The 22,428-nt window shown below is 39.8% G+C and overlaps 1 protein-coding gene across 1 annotated transcript; it reads left to right on the top strand.

The window, feature by feature from the left end:
* The first annotated feature begins 3,520 nt into the window (after positions 1–3,520).
* On the top strand, positions 3,521–16,015 carry LOC129227591 (uncharacterized). The gene is made up of 4 exons (XM_054862176.1): positions 3,521–3,648; positions 7,537–7,822; positions 12,006–12,116; positions 15,592–16,015. Exons 1-4 carry the CDS (start codon positions 3,537–3,539, stop codon positions 16,013–16,015), a joined length of 933 nt encoding a protein of 310 aa, XP_054718151.1. The 5' UTR covers positions 3,521–3,536.
* The last annotated feature ends 6,413 nt before the right edge of the window (positions 16,016–22,428 follow it).

Genomic DNA, 22,428 nt, shown 5'->3' with positions numbered 1-22,428 from the left:
GTTTTTTTAAATAAAACCCAAAAAAACCCAACTAAAGTTGGGTTTTTTAAAAGAAATGTGGGTTTTTTTTGTCTTTTTTTAGGGAAAATGTGGGGTACTTGTAGCATAAGTATATGGACAAAGTGCAAAAATTATCTTCGGGTAAAAAGCTGGAAAACTAGTTAAAATTCAGAGTTTTCTGAAGAAAAGTATATAAGACGAAAAAACCCAAGAATGTTAAAGTTTCATATTTTTTTAATTTTCCTTATGACCAACAGTTAAGGCAAAGTTACTTCTCGAGTGATAAAATCTATTGTTCGTTTTTAATTACTACTTTTTTTTTTTTTTTTTTTTTTTGCATTTTACTTTATAGTATTTCATTTTGTTATGCAAAACTACTGCAGAACCTCAATAAGTTTAAATCCCTTTTTACTGAATTCCAGCTTAATCAAGACATTTCTTTGAATTTTATGTTGCCTGTTTTTCTATTTCTCTGTACAGGGTGAGAAATATTAAACTTTTTTGAAAATAATGAAAATACTGTACCTGTTCTGTTTTCTGTAGACCGTTTTAAAAATCTGTTTATTTCTAAAAAAATTACCTTGTGTTTATTCGAGATTTGTGACGTGTTGGTTAGCAGAAAATAATTTACATGAAAGTCTTTTAACTAGATTAGTTTCCTCTGTACAATCTACAAATATTGAGAAAAACAGACGTGACAGGACTTGGTCAAGATAATTCGAGTTATTTATTGACCAGTTAAAGAAAAAGGTTAAATACATTTATTTAAAATCTTTGAAGTATATTTTTAATGCCGTTAAGAGTTAAGAAATACTATTAAAGCTCAAAATTCATTTTTTGTGTTCATTGTCTGTGGTGAAGAACAAATAAAAAAGAAGTTTAAATTGTGAAAGTATTTAAATTAATTAATTTTTTTAAAAACTTCTCACAAAATTTTAAAAAACCCAAAAGTGGGCTAAATAATGGGTTTTTTTAAATGAGTTTTTTCAAAAAACCCATTGGGTCCAACCCAATTGGGTCCAATTGGGTCAACCCTGCCTTTTAGCATTGTCGGAGGAGGTTTGGAACAGTCTTGCGATTAGATCTTCGTCAAAACCATGGAGAGACAAATTCCCTGTCCTATCAAATAAACGCGGACATAAAATGGTGGCTGAATTCAGGCTGGCCTTGGGACATTGTTGCCTTTCCAAGCATTTACATCGATTCAATGTTATTTCTAGCCTGGCCTCTCTGCAACCTGGGTCATATCCATAGACTAATAATAAGAATAGACCGAGCTATGGCAACCCTTTTGCTGCTCATAAACAAACCATGTGACTGGTGGATATCCTAGCAACAGCGGGCGTTGATCGTAGCAGACGATCGAAATAAAATAAATAAAAATTGATGGAACACGGAAGAATGATCTTTTATGGAGTCCGATTTGTAAATTTGTTATTCTAAGTTGTAAATATTTTGTTAATATAGTGAGTTTTTCGTTTAGAAAGTATTGTGCATTTTCTTTAGTCAATTTCAATAACTCTCTAAGCAATTAAATATTCAAGCGCCCAAAAAGAATCGGCAAACGGTAAGATTTTTACCTACAATTTCAATTTAAGATACCGATTAGTACATTTTTGCGTTAACGCAAAACGTTTACGCCATTACGTTTACGCCAACGCTGACGTAGTAGTTCCAAATGAAATAAAAGTTATTGAAAACTGTGACCAAAAACTATTACTAGTGTCAAAATAATGCATAACTAAAATTAAAAAAAAACTGTTCAATCTCTGCACTTGGAAATTTTTTTTAATGAAAACACATTGTCTTAAAATACATGTCGAGTGTCAAACTATAGATAATGCTGCCATCTAGCAACCATGCTGGCAAAGTCTTCGCCAAGCCCTTCCACTAGTCACGTGATACATCTATGAACCAATTTTCTTCATCAGCAAGAATGAAAAAGCTCGGTCTACTCTTATTATTAGTCTATGGTCATATCAGACCACCTCACCCTTCGCCCGGCGGAGGACCCGATTGCATTTTATAGGCTTTCTTTGCTGTGTCTTTTCTTTTTGTTCTATGTCTTTTTCTTGTTCTTCGGCTGTAGCGGACTTTGAATCCTTGCCATTGAAAATCAAAAAAGAGAAAAAAAAAGTGAAATATGGGAATAAGGTGTCCTCGCCGAGATCTTTTGAACAAAAAAAAGTTTGTTCGAATCGGACTATTCATTCAAAAGTTATTAGGGGGGAAGACAGACATGCCGACAGACATTTTCCCCCCTCTCAATACCCTACTTTCCAATTTTTCATTTTTCGATATTTATTTAATTATTTTATTTATTTTTGACTTTTTTCTGTTTTTCGCGATATTTTTAAGATGCATTAAGCCTTCTTTAATGCTTGTTTCTTCCTTTTCTGACTTTTACTGGGAAAGTTTGCTAAAAAAGAGAAAGAATTAATTTGAATTCTGAAATTTTGAATTCAAATTATGTTTTACGCAATCACGAACTGCGACAGCACCCCACTCATTGGAGTTATTGTTTCTAGAAACGCTCCTTTCCCCCCAAGCCAGTCCCTCCTCCTGGGCACTTACGTATGCATAGTTGTATGTGTGTGCAAGCTTGTGTGTGTGTGTAGACCTGTGTGTATGCGCGTAGGCATGTGTGAGGTGTATGTGTGTGAAGACGTGAGTGTGTGAGCATGCGCATGGACGCCCCCGACCAGGAGAAGCGGATAACTCAGGACCGGAGGAGTAAAGCCTGCAGAGGCCGGTGGGCGGTGGTGCTGTAGAAGCCCCTGGTCAAAACTGAAAAAGGAACCGGACATCAAAGACGGTCAAGTGAGGACAATGAGCAATCGTGATTGCTCAAAAAAATCGAGCAAATACCAGTATTAGTAGTGTTTGCAATACCGGTATTGCAATTTCGTAAAACCGGTATATGCTAAGGTGAAATATCGATATTTTACCTCAGCAAATATCAGCGTACCGGTATTAGTAGTGACTGCAGTACCGATATTTCAATTTCGTAAAACCGGTATGTGCTCAGGTGAAATATCGATATTTTACCTCAGCAAATATCGATATGCCGGTATTAGTAGTAGTTGCAGTACCGATATTTCAATTTCGTAAAACCGGTATGTGCTTAGGTAAAATATCGATATTTTACCTCAGCAAATACCAGCGTACCGGTATTAGTAGTGTTTGCAGTACCTGTATTTCCATTTCGTAAAATCGGTATTTGCTAAGGTGAAATATCGATATTTTATTTTAGCATATACCGGTATTAGTAGTGGTTGCAATACCGGTATTTCAATTTCTTAAAACCGGTATGTGCTCAGGGGAAATATCGATATTTTACCTCAGCAAATACCGGTATGCCGGTATTAGTAGTGGTTGCAGTACCGGTATTTCAATTTCGCAAAACAAGTATGTGCTAAGATGAAATATCGATATTTGACCTTAGCAAATACCGGTATTAGTAATGATTGCAGTACCGGTATACCGTAGGAGGGTGCTAACGTCTTCTTCCCCTTTTCAGCGGACGATGATGAGCGATGTGCACTAAGGGCGTGCTGAGCGGGGAGTCGAGGGGCGTGTCCACCATCTCATCGGCAGTCGAAGATGTGTTCTGCGAGAGGCTGCAGGCCACGCCCACTATCACCAGAAGTGAGTTCCATTTCTTCTCACGGCGAACGCTCGATCCACCTGCGTAAATGTCTGATTTACAAAACTCGCTGGTTCATGACTGATAAAAGCGCCAACACAATTTACACAACCATTTTTTGAGCAATCACGATTGCTTATTGCTTTCATTTGACTGTTTTTGGCGTGCTATCATTTTATTTTCCCACCGCCACCCTCCGCACCATCACCTCCTCACGATGCTGCTCCTATAGCGAAAGTCGTCTCCAGGTTGCATCCATGCCCTACACACACGCGCATACATACACAACTACACACACACATGCACACAAACACACACATACTCCTACACACACAAACACACGCATACATACAGACACCTACACACATACACACAAAAACATGCACACACATACACACAACTACCCACACATTCATGCCTGCACACAGACAAAAACACATATGCCTACATACATATACACATACCCCGCCCCTACGCGCACAAACACTCATACATACAACTACCTACACACTCATGCCTGCACACAGACACAAACACCCATGCCTACACACACATACACATACCCCCACACACAAACACACATACTCCCCACACACAAACACACACGCCAACATACACACACTCGTGATTGCGAAAAACATAATTTGAATTCAAGATGTCAAAATTCAAATTTTTTTTTTTTAAATCTTTTTTCATTTCAATTTAAACTGTTGTGTTTTCAGTAAGTTACCGCCCTAAAGCCAGGGCTTAAGAGGTTTCCCACCTCCGGCTCAGTCACTTCCCATTCTTGGCTGATGAGTGCTAATAAGCACGAAACTGCAGTCTTCGGATGGAATGACTGAGCCTGCGGTGTATTTTATGTTTTTGGTTCGGCGTTTGTGTCTTCCATCTTAGGGCTCGGGTTCGAACGCGGCTTCAGTCGGTAAAGTTTCAAAATGCCAAAAATCATCGTTACCCATGTCGCATGATTACGCAAAGTGTTAACGGTGCTTCGACTGTCTGTTTGGCTCGGAAGGTTTCGGCTAAACCTAGTTCTAAGTTCCTAGTGCAGTTTCGCATCGTGAGAGCTCAACTACCTCCATCTAGTGCGAAACTGAGTGTCAAAAATTCTGAATTATCGGCTGGAAGAAAAATCCACTGCAGGGATGGATTAAAAAAAACTTGATTGATATAAAAAGTGACATGGATAGAATCCTAAGTAACCGAACAAACCACGAAAAGTCAACTTGGCAAAACTCTGCTTTCAAACTCAGAGGAATTATTCTAGCAGAGAGAATAAATCCCTTTTGGGATCATGAGACAAAGCGACACGAAGACCTCTCACTTTGTCCTTTGTCTTCACTGCGAACTTCTGGGCATCTTCATGTTTACACTGTGAGACCTTTCTAGTGAAATTAGAGATAAACAATATGATATTCTGGCTAATTAGGAAAAACTGAGGCAAAGATCTCAAGTCACGAGTTTCAACAAAGACGAATGGTAGACACGTCTTGCGTGAAACTACAGTGAAAAGAACTTCATTTCTTCCGTTACGGCTGTGGTAGCCCGATCTTTAGAGTGTCGGATTCGGGGCCGGAGGGTCCTGAGCTCGAACCTCGATGGTTGAAGACCCACCGTCGTCATTAAGGGGGACTGGGCGACGTTAAATAGGCTCGTGGTCTCAATGTCCTCCAAGTGAAACGATACCTCTGAGGGTGCTAGCACCAGGTAGCTATTAGCTCCTGGTCTAGTTCTAAATTCTCATTAACTGTTCGATCCGGTGATGGTGCTGCCATCTATCGGTATAAAAAAATAATGGAGGCAAGGCACTTAGTGTGCAGTCCTCGATATAAATACAGTTGTAGTCAGTTGTGACTCGAAATCGAAAATTGAAATTTCTTCCGATACTTTAGTTTAAAGGCTATCACATGACTTGGGATCTTGGCTTCAAAAAGAACTCATCTACTTCTTACCTCTTCTCAACAGTTCTGATTCCATTGAAATTCGGCGGTGTGGCACGTGACAATCAAGCAAAAACCTGTCTCATGATGGTGATTGAAGCCAGGGGCGCCCCGATGGGAGGTCGCCGTGACCTTCCAAAAGTTTCCTTATTCGGCAATTTTTTTCTAACTATTCGGCCAAATAATCATAATTTGGCAACGTTTGAAGTTCTAATTGGCAAAATGATCATCATTTGGTGAAATTCGGGGCTCCATTCGGCAAAACTTTTATCATTCGGGGAAATTTGGAGTTCTATTCGGCAGAATTATCATCATTTGGCGATATTTGGAGTTTCATTCGGCATATCTTCCCAAAAATTTGAGTTCGGAGCTCCCCCGACTGAATATTTTCAATTTTTTTCAACTAGATTAGTGTTCTGTGGTCCCTAAAATTGCTCTGATATGTAACTTCATTTCAGAATGCCGGAATTAAAATGGTCGTCGAAAGGAGGAGCCCATGGCAGAAAAAAAATAATAAAAACTTGACATACACAAACATTCGCATGAGAAAAGTGGACACATAGAAGTCGGAGCAAGCAAAGGCAGGAGCAAGAAACAGCTCAGAATTCAAAATAAGGATGTAAAAGTTAGGCATCTTTGATTCTCAGCATTTTTGCTTTCGTTGCCAAACAGTTCTGTCATTAAAAAAATAGTTCGAGTGACTTTAGCAAAGTTTTCTGAATATGAAACGCTTGCAAAAAATGACGACTAATCGTCATTGTTTCTGGCAATTAAAAAGCGGATTTCAAGTATTGTTTAATTTTCTCGTTGTTTATTATATATTTTCGTCATTAAAATATACACTCTTGTCGTGAATATGCCTAAATCAAGTGCAGAAAGAACAGGAGCTTGGCGTGAGAGAAAAAAGTGTGAGAGAAGTGAGTTTGGAATATATAAAAAAAAAAGAAAAGATAAAAGTTTCACTTCCATCGAGTGTCTTTATGACACACATTTTTTTTTTAAAATCATCATTAATTTTTTTTAAATCATCTTTTTTTTTGAGCAATCACGATTGCTTATTGTTCTCACTTCGCTGTTTTGATGTGCTATCATTTTATTTTCCCACCAGCACCCTCTGCAGCATCACCGTCGACCGGCTCCTCACGATGCTGCTCCTCTAGCGAAAACCGTCTCCAGGTTGCATCCATATGCTACACACACACACGCATACATACACAACTACACACACACGCACGCGCACACACACATACACACACACAAACACATACACACACATGCATACATACAGACACCTTCACATACATACAGACATCTACACATACATACAGACATCTACACATACACACACACCTACACATAACTACCCACACAGTGATCACACCTATGCCTACACACAACTACCCACACACTTATCACACTCATGCCTGCACACAGACACAAACACATATGCCTACACTCATACACATTTCCCACCACACACAAACACTCATACACACAAGTACCCACACACTCATACCAGCACACAGACACAAACACACATGCCTACACACACATACACATACCCTCTACACACAAACACACATACCCCCACACACAAACACACACGCCTACATACACACACACACAAACACACATGCCTACACACACATACACATACCCCCTACACGCAAACACACATACCCCCACACACACATAAACACACATGCCTACATACACACATATACTTGTGATTGCGAAAATCATAATTTGAATTCAAGAGGTCAAAATTCAATTTTTTTTTTAATTTATTTATTTATTTATTTATTTATTTTTATTATTTTTTTTTCGCCATCGTTTGTGCCTATACTGTGTATTTAGATGAAACATCCAATCATTCGTTTGATATAACACATTTTGATTTTTGAGGTTTGTTTTTGAATGTGAAGCTTCAAAAGTCCTTTTGTCCTTCAGGCCAGGAGTCTTCGGAGCAGATGGTTCCGGCCGCCAAGTCCGGCCGGTCGGCCCGCTCGAGCGGCTGGAAGACTTCCAAGTTCTTCAGCCGGACCATGTCCTCTGGCGAGATCCTGCGCGGGCTCAAGAAGCTCTCGCTCGGCTCGGGCCCGGACCCGCCCGGATGTCCGCCCCCCAAGTCCAAGTCCGGCCAGCTCAAGAAGAGGTCGTCCTGCGGAAACGACGATCCGGCCGATGATCCCAGGGCCAAGAGCCCCCGGAGTCCGGGCTCCTTCCGGCCGCTGAGGTACATAACCTGAAAATCCACATTTTAGCAAAAATTTATATCCTCAGTGAATGAGATGGATTCCCCTTCCTTGCCAGTAGGGTTGTTTATTTTGCGTAGCCCGAGCATCGTCTCTATGCAAGTCAAAATGGAGAGAGCTGCAGATCTTTGAAATATCTTTTACACCACTACGGTGGTGATAATCAGTTAAACTGACACTTTGTTCAGGTAGAAAGATTAACGGTATTGAAACAATAGATTATCGTCATTTTTATGATGCAACAAATTAGAAATTTATATTAAAAAATTCTTTAAAGTTGGGGGGGGAGGACAATGCAAACACCAGCTTCAGACGGTTAGATCACTGTTTTTTTTTTTTTTTTTTTTTTTTTTTTTGAGCAATGACGATTTGCTGCGAGGAAAGATTTCGATAAATGGGAATCTGGCGATCTTTCTTCATTGGCGTCAACTTTTGGCTCCATCGCCTGCGCGAGAGGTTTTTTTCATTGCAAATCTAAACAAAGAGAACGGAACCATCTGGACCCTTAACCTTCAAAATGTTTGATTTTCTGGAAAAAATATATGCTATGGCTAATTTAATTCTGAACGATTTGATACCTTATTTATTACAATACGCAAAAAACTTTTCAAGTTATCGAAAAATTGCGTATACTTTCCCCATAGAGATTTATGTTAACAGTAGCTGTTTAAGCTTCTTTTTCTCAGGTTGCGTTTTCTCAGGTTTCTCGTTTTGCGCGCATGATATCTCACAAAGTTTCTTATATATTTTCGTAAAACTTTTTGTGCATGCTTGTCTGGTTTAGTTTTATGATCTGAACCTAAATTTATTTATTTTTTAAAAATTATTTAATTTATTTTTGAAATTTTATAAGTTAATATCAAAATTTTACAAAATTTTGGGGGAAAATATTTTTTTATTTTATTATTAACTTTTATTTTTAGTTAAAATTTTGGTTCAGATCATACTTGAAAAGTTTTTTACGTACGGTAATAAATAAAGTAACAAATTGTTCAGAATTAAATTATGCGTAACATATATTTTTTCCAGAAAATTGAAAATTTTGAAGGTTAAGGGTCCTTAGACCCCTTAACCACCCATCACATAGGGTTACTATAAATCAGCAGGGTTACCAAAATAAAAAAAACTACGCCAAAAATAAGACGACCGCGCCAGATTCCCAATCATCGAAATATCCCCTGCTGCGAGATGACTACTACTTTGAAAGACACTCACTGGCCAATGAGTTAGAGACTTTTTGCTAGTTCAGATTGGGTCTGGAGGGAGTATCATGATATAGAGCATGTTCCGCTTGTATAGAAGTGGTGTTCTGGTGTTCTTCGAACGTGAACAAACAACCATTCGATACCTGGACATAATGGCATGTTGTACTGTTAGCTTTTAAAAGTGCTCTGCTTATTAACTTTTAGTGGAAGCTCAACCAGGACGTGTGATACTTCTTGAAAAAACATATTAATCTTGTGCAACATCAAGAAGAGCCAAAGTTAAAAAGTAACTTGTTTATTATGGCTATGATATATACAATGACATGTTTTTGAGAATACGCTCTTTACAATATTAAGTAGCTCATTATACTTTAAACGACTTCTGAAGCTAACATTCTAAGTCAAAGTACGAAACGTTAAACAAATTGAGCTATGATATTCACGTCAAAGAGCAGTAAGCCGAAGCTATCGGTAGAAACGGACAGACTCAACTGAGCTGCCGAGAGAAAACAACCAAGTCTGACTTGGGTTGAAATTGGAAGGGAAAAGAATGAGACAAAGTGACGGGAGCTTAAAAGCTACCTGCAATTTGCATCTTCTGCCGACGCGATCTTGTTGCAAGAAGGAAAGAACGAATGAGAAGAAACTAATGCAAATTAAGGTTGCCAACACTTTTGGAAAATAATTTACCTCCTTTCGTAACATGGCAGATCAGGTGCACTCTGCAATCTTGAATTTTAATCCTGATGGCAACGGATACTTCGTGGACGATAATGCAACTACTGTCTGACCACGGATTGCATGTAATTTGGCAATGTGCCAAGTAAAGACGATTCCATCTGAATAAATCTAGTAGGGGAAGATGGAAAATAACGATGTGACTTTTTGATGCACGCGTTTTATAATGTCACTAGTGCCTTATTCATTTATTGCATTCTCAAAAATAAAATAAGGGAAAACAAAAATAGTTACCATGGAAACAAAAATAAAATAAAATATTTACATTTCGTTCAGGAACGTAAAAGCAGAATGGTAAGCTCAAAACTTTGTTGTGACTAAATAAATCAATTAATTTTTGAAATAAGTTGAGAATATGCATCGAATATACTTTAGATTTGAAAAATTTCGTTCAGAAACGTAAAAGCAAAATGATAAGCTCAAAATTTTGTTGTGACTAAATAAATCAATTAATTTTTGAAATAAGTTGAGAATATGCATCGAATATACTTTAGATTTGAAAAATTTTGCTGGGAGCAAATTTTCATTTTTACAAAACTAAGGCCTAAATAATAGAAAGACATAGGTGCACATCTGAAACAAACCAACTACCCCCCTGTAAGCTAATAGGTACGTCCATTTCCGCCTATACACCGGATATTAGCCTCTCCATTTAATTGATGGTCAGATAGTACACATCGAGCCAGAAGTGTTGAAAATGGGTTCGTTGAGCATCGGTATGACTTCCAACAACTCCCCTGGCCACCGCCAATGGAACTTAACTCCATAGAAACTGTGAGCGATGGGGTGGAAAGACGCATGCGCCGGTGGGCACTCTCCTCTTCCATCTCATTTACAAGATCTAAAAAGTTGCATAGCCAATGCATCGTATTCTCTGGATCTAAATGCACTCCAGAAGCTTGTAGACTCGATGGCTAAACGAATCAGAGCAGTTAACCGTTCAAAAGGAGGTCCAATAAAATATTGATCTTGGGTTAGGCCATGGTAGCCCGATGGGTAGAGTGACGGATTCGGGGCCGGAGGGTCCTGGGTTCGAACCTCGATGGTCGAAGAACCACCGTCGTCATTAAAGGGGACTGGGCGACGTTAAATAGGCTCGTGGTCTCAATGTCCTCCAAGTGAAACGATACCTCTGGGGGTGATAGCACCAGGTAGCTATTTGCTCCTGGGCTAGTTCTAAATTCTCATAAACTGTTCGATCCGGTGATGGTGCTGCCATCTATCGGTATGTAAAATAATGGAGGCAAGGCACTTAGTATGCAGTCCTCGACATAAATACAGTTGTAGTCAGTTGTGACTCTGAATAGGAATAGGAATAGGATCTTTTGTTCCTAATTCTTCAACCAGTGAGCGTACTTCGAGGGCAAATCAAAAAGTCTCTGCACCTATTTTTTTTAAACCAAAATATGGCTGGGAATGCAAAACGAATATGTGCATTCCCAGCAGTGACGGTTCCTTTAACCGTACCAGCCGTATCTGCCTTCTGCTCGGAAGAGCGGAGCTGCTATCAGTCATTTAAGATGACGGTCCGTCTTCAGACGTCCACAGCTTATGAGCAGCGAAGTGTTATTTGTTTTCTTTGGAGCAAGGGACAAACTCCCCTTGTGTCTCTCCAAATGAGTCTCCAAGAGAGACACTTTTCCCCGTACGTGGGGAGCATTTTCCTGCGAATTGCTACAGTGAAGCACCGTTTATACGTTTCTCTTTTATACGTTTTTATCAATTATACGTTTTTTAAATTAATCCCTGTACAGTCTAACACGCATTAACTTATACCTATTATACGTTTTTTCATTTGTACGCATTTTTCATACAGTCCCTTCAAAAGCGTATAAACTGTGCTTCACTGTATTTGCGTTTGTCTCTATTGCTCCATAGAAAAGGAATAACACTTCGCCGCTCATAAGCTGTGGACGTCTGAAGACGGACCGTCATCTTAAATGACTGATAGCAGCTCCGCTCTTCCGAGCAAAAAGCAGATACGGCTGGTACACTTGAAGGAACCGTCAATGCTTGGAATGCACTATACATTTTGCATTCTCAGCCATATTTTGGCTTTAAAAAATACGCGCAGAGACTTTTTGATTTGCCCTCGTACTTTAAAAATGTGCGGATTGTTGTGCGGCAGAGGCACCAACTTTTACCGGGATCTGGGCATCACTTTTTCTCGATGAGGCCCTGCTACTTGTTCGAGGCTGATTCAGACTCTTTTCCTTTCCAGCAAGGCCATGTCCCTGTCCGAACCAGGATCCACCTCCAGGACCAGTAGCCTGGGAATCGTCTGCAAGAAGGAGGATCTGAAGGCCATCCTGGGGACTGCCGGCGGACGCAGGTACCGTTCGAATATTAAGTTAAAATTTACTGTAAAGGCGAAAAAGAGTTTTTGTTTGGCAACAGGTTTAAAGACAAATAAGCACTTGGTCCGAGTTCCAAAGGTGTTAATTAGGCGAAGTGGAAAACTGATGGAGTTACTATTTTATGTCTTGGTTTAGTTCATCCATGTTTTTTTTTTTTAATTTCTGAACCGCTACGTGAGGACACGACGAAAAAAAATTGTTTTTCCAATATTTCGATTTGTGAAATTCAATCATCATGACAGAAAGAAAATCATCATGACATTGAAGTTGGGGACAAATAGGATATTCAACCGAAATATAGAGGAGAGGAGGGTATTATCAGATACCATTTACAGTTCTAAAAATAACTGTACTGGTTTTTAATAAAAATCCCCAACATCATCCTAAATACAGTGAAGCACCGTTTATGCGTTTCTCTTTTATACGTTTTTATCAATCATACGTTTTTGAAATTAGTCCCTGCAGAGTCTAATACACATAAACCTATATCTTATGCGTTTTTTCATTTGTACGCTTTTTTCATATATTCCCTTCAAAAACGTATAAACGGTAATACAGGTAATTGTTATGAAATATCACTTGATAAAAAAACAACATTTTTGTTTCGGTTTTATGAAAAAATTGTACTAAAAATAAATGTACAAATGGATGTTAGTATGAAATAGTAAGGTAATATGGAATACTTGGTTTACACCCTGGAAAACCAATCAAACGTCATATAAAACCTAGTTAATTTTAACTAGAAAATAAAACATACTTATAAGATTAATGAGAAATGTATGTCTGGTAGAGAACGAATTACAAAAGTCACAGATAGAATCGAAATATCGAGTATTTCGTAATACCAGGCATGCCATCTTGGAAAGTGAACATCTAAACTGCCAGGATAAAACATTGTCCGTAAAAAAAGGCCACAGTATAACAAACTACAATGCTTTTAGTATACACTAGCTGCGTTGCCCGGCTTTGCTCGGTCGACCTTGAAAAAAACCATTGCGTCAAGTGAAGTATCTTCAATAACCAGGATTTAATGAAAGAAAAAAAAAACCATCATGCAAAATTTTCTCGCCAAACAATGACGACAGATACTAAAATACTTTTAAGAAATTAAAATAAAATGAGGAAGATGGATTTAAAAGGCGTAACCATGGAAACACAAAATAAAATAAGTTTCAGAATTGAAAGTGAGAAAGATGGAAATAAACAATGGATTCGAAACGCGTTACCGTGGAAACGCAAAATAAAATGGTTAAAAACTTGAATAGAGAACAGATTTTTGAACTTCTATTAATTCGCTTGTAACTTTTTTCTAATGGAGATAGAGGGTTAAACTTTCGACCTTAGGTCGAGTTAGATCTGGAGTGAAAAAAGCAGCTCTTTTCAATGCTGTTAAAAAAAAACTGTGCACCAATTCCTTCACTTTTATTTATGGATTTAATGAAGAAAGTAGTGCCTAAATTTCAGCTAAGCCTAAAAAAATTCGAGCTAAAATCGCAAAAAACTCCTGCCGCAATTAAGTTAGAGCATTGGAACAAATTGCATAGAATGCGGAAAATTCTTCCCTTTCCAACGATATATAATGTTACTATTTGCGAGTAATTTTTAACCCCCATATTCGGGAATTAATATGAAAATTGGGCCAACATTGGAATAAAAAAAGAACTATTCCTCGAATTGTTTTCGAACTGGTCTGCAAACCTTCTCAGGACTTAAAGGAACAAACTGTGAAAATTTCAGCAAAATCGGCCGGGTAGTTCTCGAGTTTTGCGAGTTCAAACACACAGACGCTTTTTGGAGACTTTATTTTATACTATGTAGAGATTATGCTTAACATAAATTTTCAAGTCACATGTGTACTAGTAAATAGAAGAGTTTGAAAACTTACCAACAAAAAGTCTTGGAAATAGATAAACAAACTTTGTTCTGTATTGAGTTGTACAGCAACAGCAAGCAGTCAATGGGGTCGTTGTTTCCTTCAGTCAAAAGTACTACGTTTTGTCACTGAAATTGATAGAATAAGCGAAAATAATAACATGTGCCCAGAAAATACTTTCATTTTCAGAAACAGTTTTTTTTTAATTAATTTTTTTAAACGTCCGATTTTTCAAACAAGGCGTGGTCTTGATGACGTCACAAATGATGCTCTTTGGCGCATCTTTTTTTTCCGCGTTTCCGCGTTATGATAATCAAGAAGCGATTTAAAATTGCGCGCTACGCTTGCTATCAACCCTATCGTTGCCAATGCAAGTGAGTAAAGATGCGAATTAAATACTTTGCACTGCGAATGGCAACACTGAGTGGCCTTTCATCATTTAGGATGTCATCGGCAGAAGCATAAACAATGAAACACACCGATTTAAGTAATTTTTTAAAAATATTAAACTTAAATAAATCATTTAAAAAAAGGTCAGATCCTATATGCATGCTCTTTCAGAAAAAAAAATACTTTTAAAGTTTTGGAAACGACCCCATTAGGAAGGGGTTTCAAAAAGTAATATAAGGAAGCAAGAGCACTGACGAGTGCGCAGATTCACTGAACGAATAAACATCACTCTGAAGGTGACGAAGATGATCAGAGCTTTCAAGCTGTGCCGGTAGATGGAGCTAGGTGTCCTTTGATAGGACTCTGACTTGACGGAAACACGGTCAAACGTAAATGCTGCCCATTTTGAGCCACGCTGTGTCTATTATGAGAAGCAAGTCGCCATAAACGAACAGCCACCATTGATCGCAACAGGCGTTTTGTTGTTTCACGACAATGCCTGATCGCATACGGCCACATCAGCTACGTGCAATTTGTGTTTTCAGTGGCTATTATTGGACCTACTTCCTTCCAGTACCGATCTCGCACCAAGTGATTTCCATCTCTTTGGACCTTATAAGGAACGCTCGGGTGTCAGAACTTGGGAGCCGGTTCAGAAAGCCACGGTTTTAGAACTTTGACTAGGATTTCTTCCAAAACCAGTTTTGACAGTTTGGTGTCCTGCTGGAACAAATGCCTCTATGTAGAGAAGTAATCTGCACTGTTGCCTGCTCAGATTGTATGCATTTTTTGTAATTTCTGAATAAATTGTTACGCAGCACGGGCTTGCTAATGTCTGTCTTTCACGAGAAAAGCTCCCGCCATCAAGTCTGAGCTCGTCTACTGCCATAGAAACGGACTTCGTTCATTTTCTGCAAGGGTTATCAGGAAGGCTTTTTGTCGCCATTTTGCCACTCGTCTTCGTGCAGTCGTACAGGTTTTTCCAACACTAAGCTTCCTTTGAAAAAATGAGATACGCCTCGTTGCTATAGCAGTAGACAGGCGCAGACATTTCGGCGGGAGCTTTTCTCGTGATGGACGGACAGTACCTTACTTTATGAGTACGAAAGCAATTCAGATCAATAAGAGTTACTGTATACTCATCTCGCCAGGTTATGATGCTAACAGGTTGTGTAAATTGTTCACAGGTTCCCCCTCTCCTCCCCCCGGAAGCGGAGGCAGGCGGCGCCCCTTCGCCAGACCAAGTCCGCCTCCTTCGACCAACCGCCTGCTGCAGAGGAACCACTCAGGAAGGAAGCCGTCCGGAGGACCGGCAGCGAAGAGTCCGGCAGCCAGGAGAACAACGAACAGCAGCAGGCGGAGCGGCAGGTGGACGCGCTGAACGCCCGCAACTGCAGCGAGGGGCGTGGCCAGGAGGCGGGGCGGGGCCGGGAGGCGGAGCCCCGCCCCCAGGGCAGCCTGTCGGCCGTCAAGTGGGACGAGTGTGAGGTGGTGGACGCGGTGGCGCTCGGTGGTGCCATCGAGTCCTTCCTCAAGGGCTCCATGTCGGGCTCGGAGAAGAAAGTTTCGTTCAGGCGACACTCCGACAGGAAAGCCAAGTCGGACGGTTGACTGCGTGGCGACATAAGGACCGAATCCTTATTTTCTGTTTCACTCTGAACTCGAGCGAAACCATTTAAAAAGTGGCAGAGAGCCTTACATGTATCGTTCCTCTTGCAGTGGCGCACCCAGGATTTATTCCTGGAAGGGGCTATAAGTTTCGTAAGGAGCTCTCATTCGTGAAATGAGGGGCATATTTCGAGAAATTTTCCGAAATTAAAAGCCAAAAAGCGATATTTTATGCCTTCTCTTTGGTCTGGTCAAGGGGTTGATGACCCTTTTTATATTCCTTCTGGCTTCTGGGAGGGGCTTAAACCCCTTAGCCCCCTTCACTGGTCTCTTGCATTGCACAACTAGCTCTCTTAATCTCGTACTCGGATATTATGTTCGTTCAAAATCATGCGAAGGACACGTTTAAAAATTTCCGAACAGACTGCAAAATTATAAAACGGAAAGGAAATGCGAAGGAATTTTATCATATCAGCCAGCAACGCGGTGGTGCGTTGACCAATCAGGTTTAAGTTTAGAGTGTTTTACTGGGTTCAAGTTGAATTAGATTCGAGGGGAAAAAACCGTCAGCGTCCGTGAATTGTGCAAAATTTTAACGACTTCTGGTGTATCTGTTTGACTTGGATACTCCCGGCTGAATTAAATTCATTGCGTCATTTGCATCGCAAGAACCCAGTCAACAAAATCTCGTTAACAAAGCTAAAACATATTACAACAGGCAATTATTTCTATTTAACACTGGACCTTGCTCCGAAGAACTGGACTCTTCCGTTGATTCCCACCGCGAACTGTAGCCACTTGCCCACGCCTCGTTTCAGAAGAGTTCATTTTCGTGGCATTGTCGAGTAGTTAATCGTTCAGATAATAGGACAGCTCAGTTGATGGGAGGTGCTCAACTATAAAAGCAATCACGGCGTATGTTTTGCATTGGATCTGAGAACAGCGTTGCCAGATTGGGGGAATTTTCCCCATTTTGGGGAAATCTGTAGCTGTCTGGGGAAATTTTGTTTAAACGGGTTTTGAGGGGAATTCTTTGGGGAAATTTTTTTTTCTTGGAGAATACCTGGGGAAAAAAGAACTTTTTTCAGCTTTTAGTAAGGATAAAGTAGTATTTTTTTATAGCAGTAGTAGTAGTAAAGCAGTATTTAGTAGCAGCTTTTAGTAAGGATAAATTATTAGTAAAGATAAATAAAGATAAAGACAAAGAAGACAAAAGAAAGTGAAAATGGGAAGAAAAAAAAAGTTGGGGAATTTCTTCTTCTTCTTTCTTTTGGTGCTTAATTGCACAGGTTTTGTTTTTTTTTTTTTTTTTTTTGATGAGGACTACAATCTGAGTGTTTTGCCTCCCTTACGCATGATATATATTTTTTATTAGACATATAAACAACACATGAAAGAATTTACATCACAAAGAAGGGAAAGTACAACCGGAGCGAGGGTGGGAGTCGAACAAACCGCCTCAAGTGTGCCAATATCAAGCGGTCACTCAGACCACTCGGCCACTGAGGCCCCTTGGGGAATTTTATAAGAAAATTTAACTATTTGGGGGAAAAAAAATTTTTCAAGAGACAAAAATATTAGAGGAAGTCGATTCATTTTTTGAAAATATTAGTGGAAAAATAATTTTTTAATTCAGGGAATTTTGATAGAAAACATCGCTTTTGGGGGAAAAGTTGGAAGGGAATTGGGGGAAATCTGGATTTGACCATCTGGCAACACTGTCTGAGAATACTGTAAGTTGAGGTCAAAACGTTTTCCCGCCTCGTCGAAGGTTAGCATATCATGGGTACGTTCGAAAATAAGCAACGGTGAAACCGGTGACGTCAACTACCTGCTTTCGGAAATGCTGCGGTCGCTCTCTTACAGTCGACCCGGTTGGAACCGCTCGCACCGTCGTCTGGGCGTGGTTAGCGAGATCCCATAGTATTTTTCAACCAATTCTGTCGCGTTTTTTAAGTTTCACGCTCTCTTTGATCTTAAGCGACGTGACTCTCCCGTCACGAAGGTTGCGCTTTGATTGGAGCGTCATTTGCTGCTGAACTAGAACTACCGTTCTGTAACGACGAGCGTTCGGAAACACAGCTGAGTTGTTCTACGGGCTCACCAGAAAAGTACCAGTAAGGGCCGTGGTAACCCGATAGGTAGAGTGTCGGATTCGGGGCCGGAGGGTCCCGAGTTCGAACCTCGATGGTCGAAGACCCACCGTGGTCATTAAAGGGGACTGGGTGACGTTAAATAGGCTCGTGGTGTCAATGTCCTCCAAGTGAAACGATACCTCTGGGGGTGCTAGCATCAGGTAGCTATTAGCTCCTGGTCTAGTTCTAAATTCTCATTAACTGTTCGATCCGGTGATGGTGCTGCCATCTATCGGTGCATAAAATAATGGAGGCAAGACACTTAGTATGCAGTCCTCGACATAAATACAGTTGTAGTCAATTGTGACTCTGAATAGGAATAGGAATAGTGTGCGACTAAAATTGTTATGCTCAAGACAGTAGGCGACTTCTGCCACTTTTTAAAACGTGTTCCGCCTGCATGGCGGAGACACGAAAGTTCAGTTCGGACTCATTTCCTACATTCAAGTCTGCAGTTCGGCTCTGATAGCTTGAACGCCGAGCGGAAATGAACTCGCCCGAGGCCGGACGCCTCGTTATCAGAACCCTACTGCACTGGACTTTGTTTCAGTTCTATCTGTGATGTGTCGAATTTAGGATCATTAGAAAGAAGAGCTTCAATGAAACAAGTGTTCGGGCTTGAAATATCACCTTCGGAAATATCGCTCGGACTGGCGAGCGTCGGATAGAACGAAGTGGAAGTGTTCCAAACCCGCCTCGTGGGCATGTCTGATGAGCTTCGTCGTGCAACAGGTGCCTGAAAGCACTGGAAATATGGATGTGTTCGTTCCTCTGCTTGTGAAGAAAACATTCGTTACTGTCACCGATGTGTTGTGAGATTCGCTCAAGTTCGAAGAACTTTTAACGAAAAACGGCGTCAAAAATCAGAACCACAGTGGGTTGCCGAATTAATGTGCACTGTAACACAAACGCGCAGAAACTATGGATACATAGCATTCGTAATCCGGAGCGGTAATCTATCTTTAGTTCAAATAAATACGAAGAAAACATTTTGCAATTCCGTTAAATCGCAATTTTTTAGCTTCTCTTTTCTTTATTTTTTTAAAGTTTGGCAGACGAGAAATAAAATAATATGTAGCAACAAAACAATTCCATTTCATTTGTTTCCATTAAAGGAAATTATTTTCAACAAGTGAGACGATATTTTTTATCGACACCGCTGCAGGACATCAGTTAAAATTATGAATTAATTCATCAGAATGCCTGAAGCAAAAATTGCTGCTATTTCGAGTTAGTTGACAGTTTATATCAAAGTTTAACGAATACTAGTTTTTGCCTGGCGGTCGAAATTCGATTATACAAAAAAATTTAGTTTGGTTACCTAAAACAAATATTTTTACCGCAAAAGCTCGTAGGTCACGTGGTGAACGTCAACATTCATTTGGCAGCCCACTTTTTTTTCGTGCTGTATTGCCACTCGCCGTGCCAAAAACGATGGTATGGACATTCAACAAGAGAGAAATGTTTTCGCCAAGAATTCAATTCAGCCACTGTGGCAACGCTAACCACGTGGAGGACTGAATCAAGCCCGCCATCACATTCTTCGGGACACAGGTGCCCCCGTAAAACTCATCACCCTGGTCAAGAACTTTTCTTAAGATTGTTTTATTTAGTAGTACCTCTGTTCTGAACTCTAGAGTCAGGGCACACCCATAGACTAATAATAAGAATAGACCGAGCTTTCCCAGACTTGCTGATGAAAAAATGGGTTCATGGATACATCATGTGACTGGTGGGAGCCTTGGCGAAAACTTTGGCAGCATGGTTGCCAGATGGCAACATTATCTATAGTTTGGCGCTCGACATGTACTTTAAGACGTAATGTGTTTTCATTATAATTTTTTTCCAGGTGCAGAGATTGAACTGTTTTTCTTTTAGTTATGCATTATTTTGACATTAGTAATTAGTTTTTGATCACACTTTTCAGTAACTTTTATTTCATTTGAAACTGCTACGTCGGCGTTGGCGTGAACGTAATGGCGTAAACGTTTTGCGTTAACGCAAAAATGTACTAATCGGAATCTTAAATTGAAATTGTAGGTAAAAATCTTACCGTTTGCCGATTCTTTTTATGCGCTCACATCTTTAATTGCTTAGAGAATTATTGAAATTGACTAAAGAAAATGCACAGTACTATCTAAACGAAAAACTCACTATATTAACAAAATATTTACAACTTAAAATACCAAATTTACAAATCGGACTCCGTAAAAGATCATTCTTCCGTGTTCCATCAATTCTATTTATTTTATTTCTCGCGAGCGTTGATCGTCTGCTACGATCAACGCCCGCTGTTGCTAGCATATCCACTAGTCACATGGTTTGGTTCACGAGCAGCAAAGGGTTGCCATAGCTCGGTCTATTCTTATTATTAGTCTATGGGCACACCTGACCGGACAGCATTGTGAAGGCTACGCAGATCCTAATCACAGCATCACGATGCTGCCGGGTTAGGTTTGCCCCTACTAAGGCTCCTATATATACGAGCCGGCGCATCAGCTTAAGATCAGCCATTTTGGATCGGAGCGAGTAAATGAGTGGTTGTCTTTTCTGGCGAGTAATCGCGTTTGGTGATTGTTCACTGAGAAGTCATTATTCGCGGCACGTGAATTGTTTATTAAATAAAGTCCAACCACGGATTGTATGGAATTTTCAAACATCCAGATGAGACCAATCTATCTGAATGAGGGGAAAAAGTAAAAATTTGATGCGCGTATTCCGCTCATTTGAACAAGACTCTGCTTCTGCAAAAACTGACATCGCTAAAAATAATAGATTTGTCCATTTCCGACTGTAAAACGGATGTTTTTCTTTCCATACAATCCGTGGTCAGACAGTAAAGTATTATGTTCGGCAAACTTGGCGAAACTCGAAACTCTGCTGTGTTAACCCTAGCAGCGCAACAATGAAAATTCCGATCAAAAACGGCTAAGCTTAAGTGATGCGTCGGCCTATCTTTAAAGCGGGACTAGCCCCAGCTAAGGTCCTTAATGGGAGAGCCGACGCATCCGCCATTTTGGAGCAAACTTGATCCAGTGCTTCGTAGCAATAGCATTGCTGCTGATGCTTACATTTCTTTAGCATGTGTTAAATTAAGTCAAATAGTTGGTCGTTTGGCTGTTAATTGTGTAAACAGCACGAAAAAAAGGATTTCAGCTCTTCAGATTTCCAGCAGATGCAGAAAGAAAAAAGAAATGGATAAATACTGTTTGACCGCGGCTTGTATGTAATTTGGCAATCTGCCAAGTAAAGACGATTCCATCTGAATAAATTTAGGAGGGGAGAAGGAAAAATGACGATGGGATTTTGATTCACGCGTTTTATAATGTAACTAGTGCCTTATTCATTTATTGCATTCTCTAAAATAAAATGAGGGAAAACAAAAATAGTTACCATGGAAACAACAAAAATAAAAGAAAATATTTTCATTTCGTTCGGGAACGTAAAAGCAAAATGGTAAGCTCAAAACTTTGTTGTGAATAAATAAATGAATTAATTTTTGCCGTGAAAATATAGATCGAATACACTTTAGATTTATAAAATGTTGCTGTGAGCAAATTCTCATTTTTACAAAACAAGGGCTAAATAACAGAGAGGCAAAAGTGCACATCTGTAGCAAATCAACTAACACCCTCATAAACTGATAGATTCGTCTATTTCCGCCTATAAAACGGATATCAGCCTTTCCATGTAATCGATGGTCAAACAGTAATAGCCCGCGAAGTGATTGGCAGCCTGGAAACGACGCCAACTGTTTCCGAAATTTCGCCAATGTCCACCTTCGCTCTCCGACTCTCTCGTTCCCTGTTTGGCGAATGATCGCCAATAAAGGTAGCTCTCCCTGTTGTACGCTTGGTCCAAAATGGCGGATGCGTCGGCCTGTCCAGTTATAGGGGTTCTAGTCCCAGCTAGCCACTAATTACAGGAAAGCTGTTATAACATGCAACACGCCAAGTTGGCGAAAAAAATCCCACTGGTCTAAATTCAGCTGCCATTTTCGTTCACTGGCTCGTTTTGTTCAAATATCAAGCATTCAATTTTGAATTCCATTCATTTTGTTAGCGCTTAAACGAGCAGATGAGCCCTTTGTTTCGAACAGTGTGGTGTTAAATTCTGAAAACGCGTAAAGAATTCCACGTTATTATTTCGAATGTGTTTTTCTGTCTCATTCACGAGCTATTCAATGTAAAAATTGGCAAAACATGGAAACTCAACTAATAGTTAATGCTGCATTGTTTCTTAAACTTAAAAGTTATGATTTCGTTTGATGTTCAGCCCCCC

Source organism: Uloborus diversus, chromosome 1 (assembly GCF_026930045.1).
Source record: "Uloborus diversus isolate 005 chromosome 1, Udiv.v.3.1, whole genome shotgun sequence".
NCBI lineage: Eukaryota > Metazoa > Arthropoda > Arachnida > Araneae > Uloboridae > Uloborus > Uloborus diversus.
This window is presented reverse-complemented; position numbering and strand designations above follow the sequence as displayed.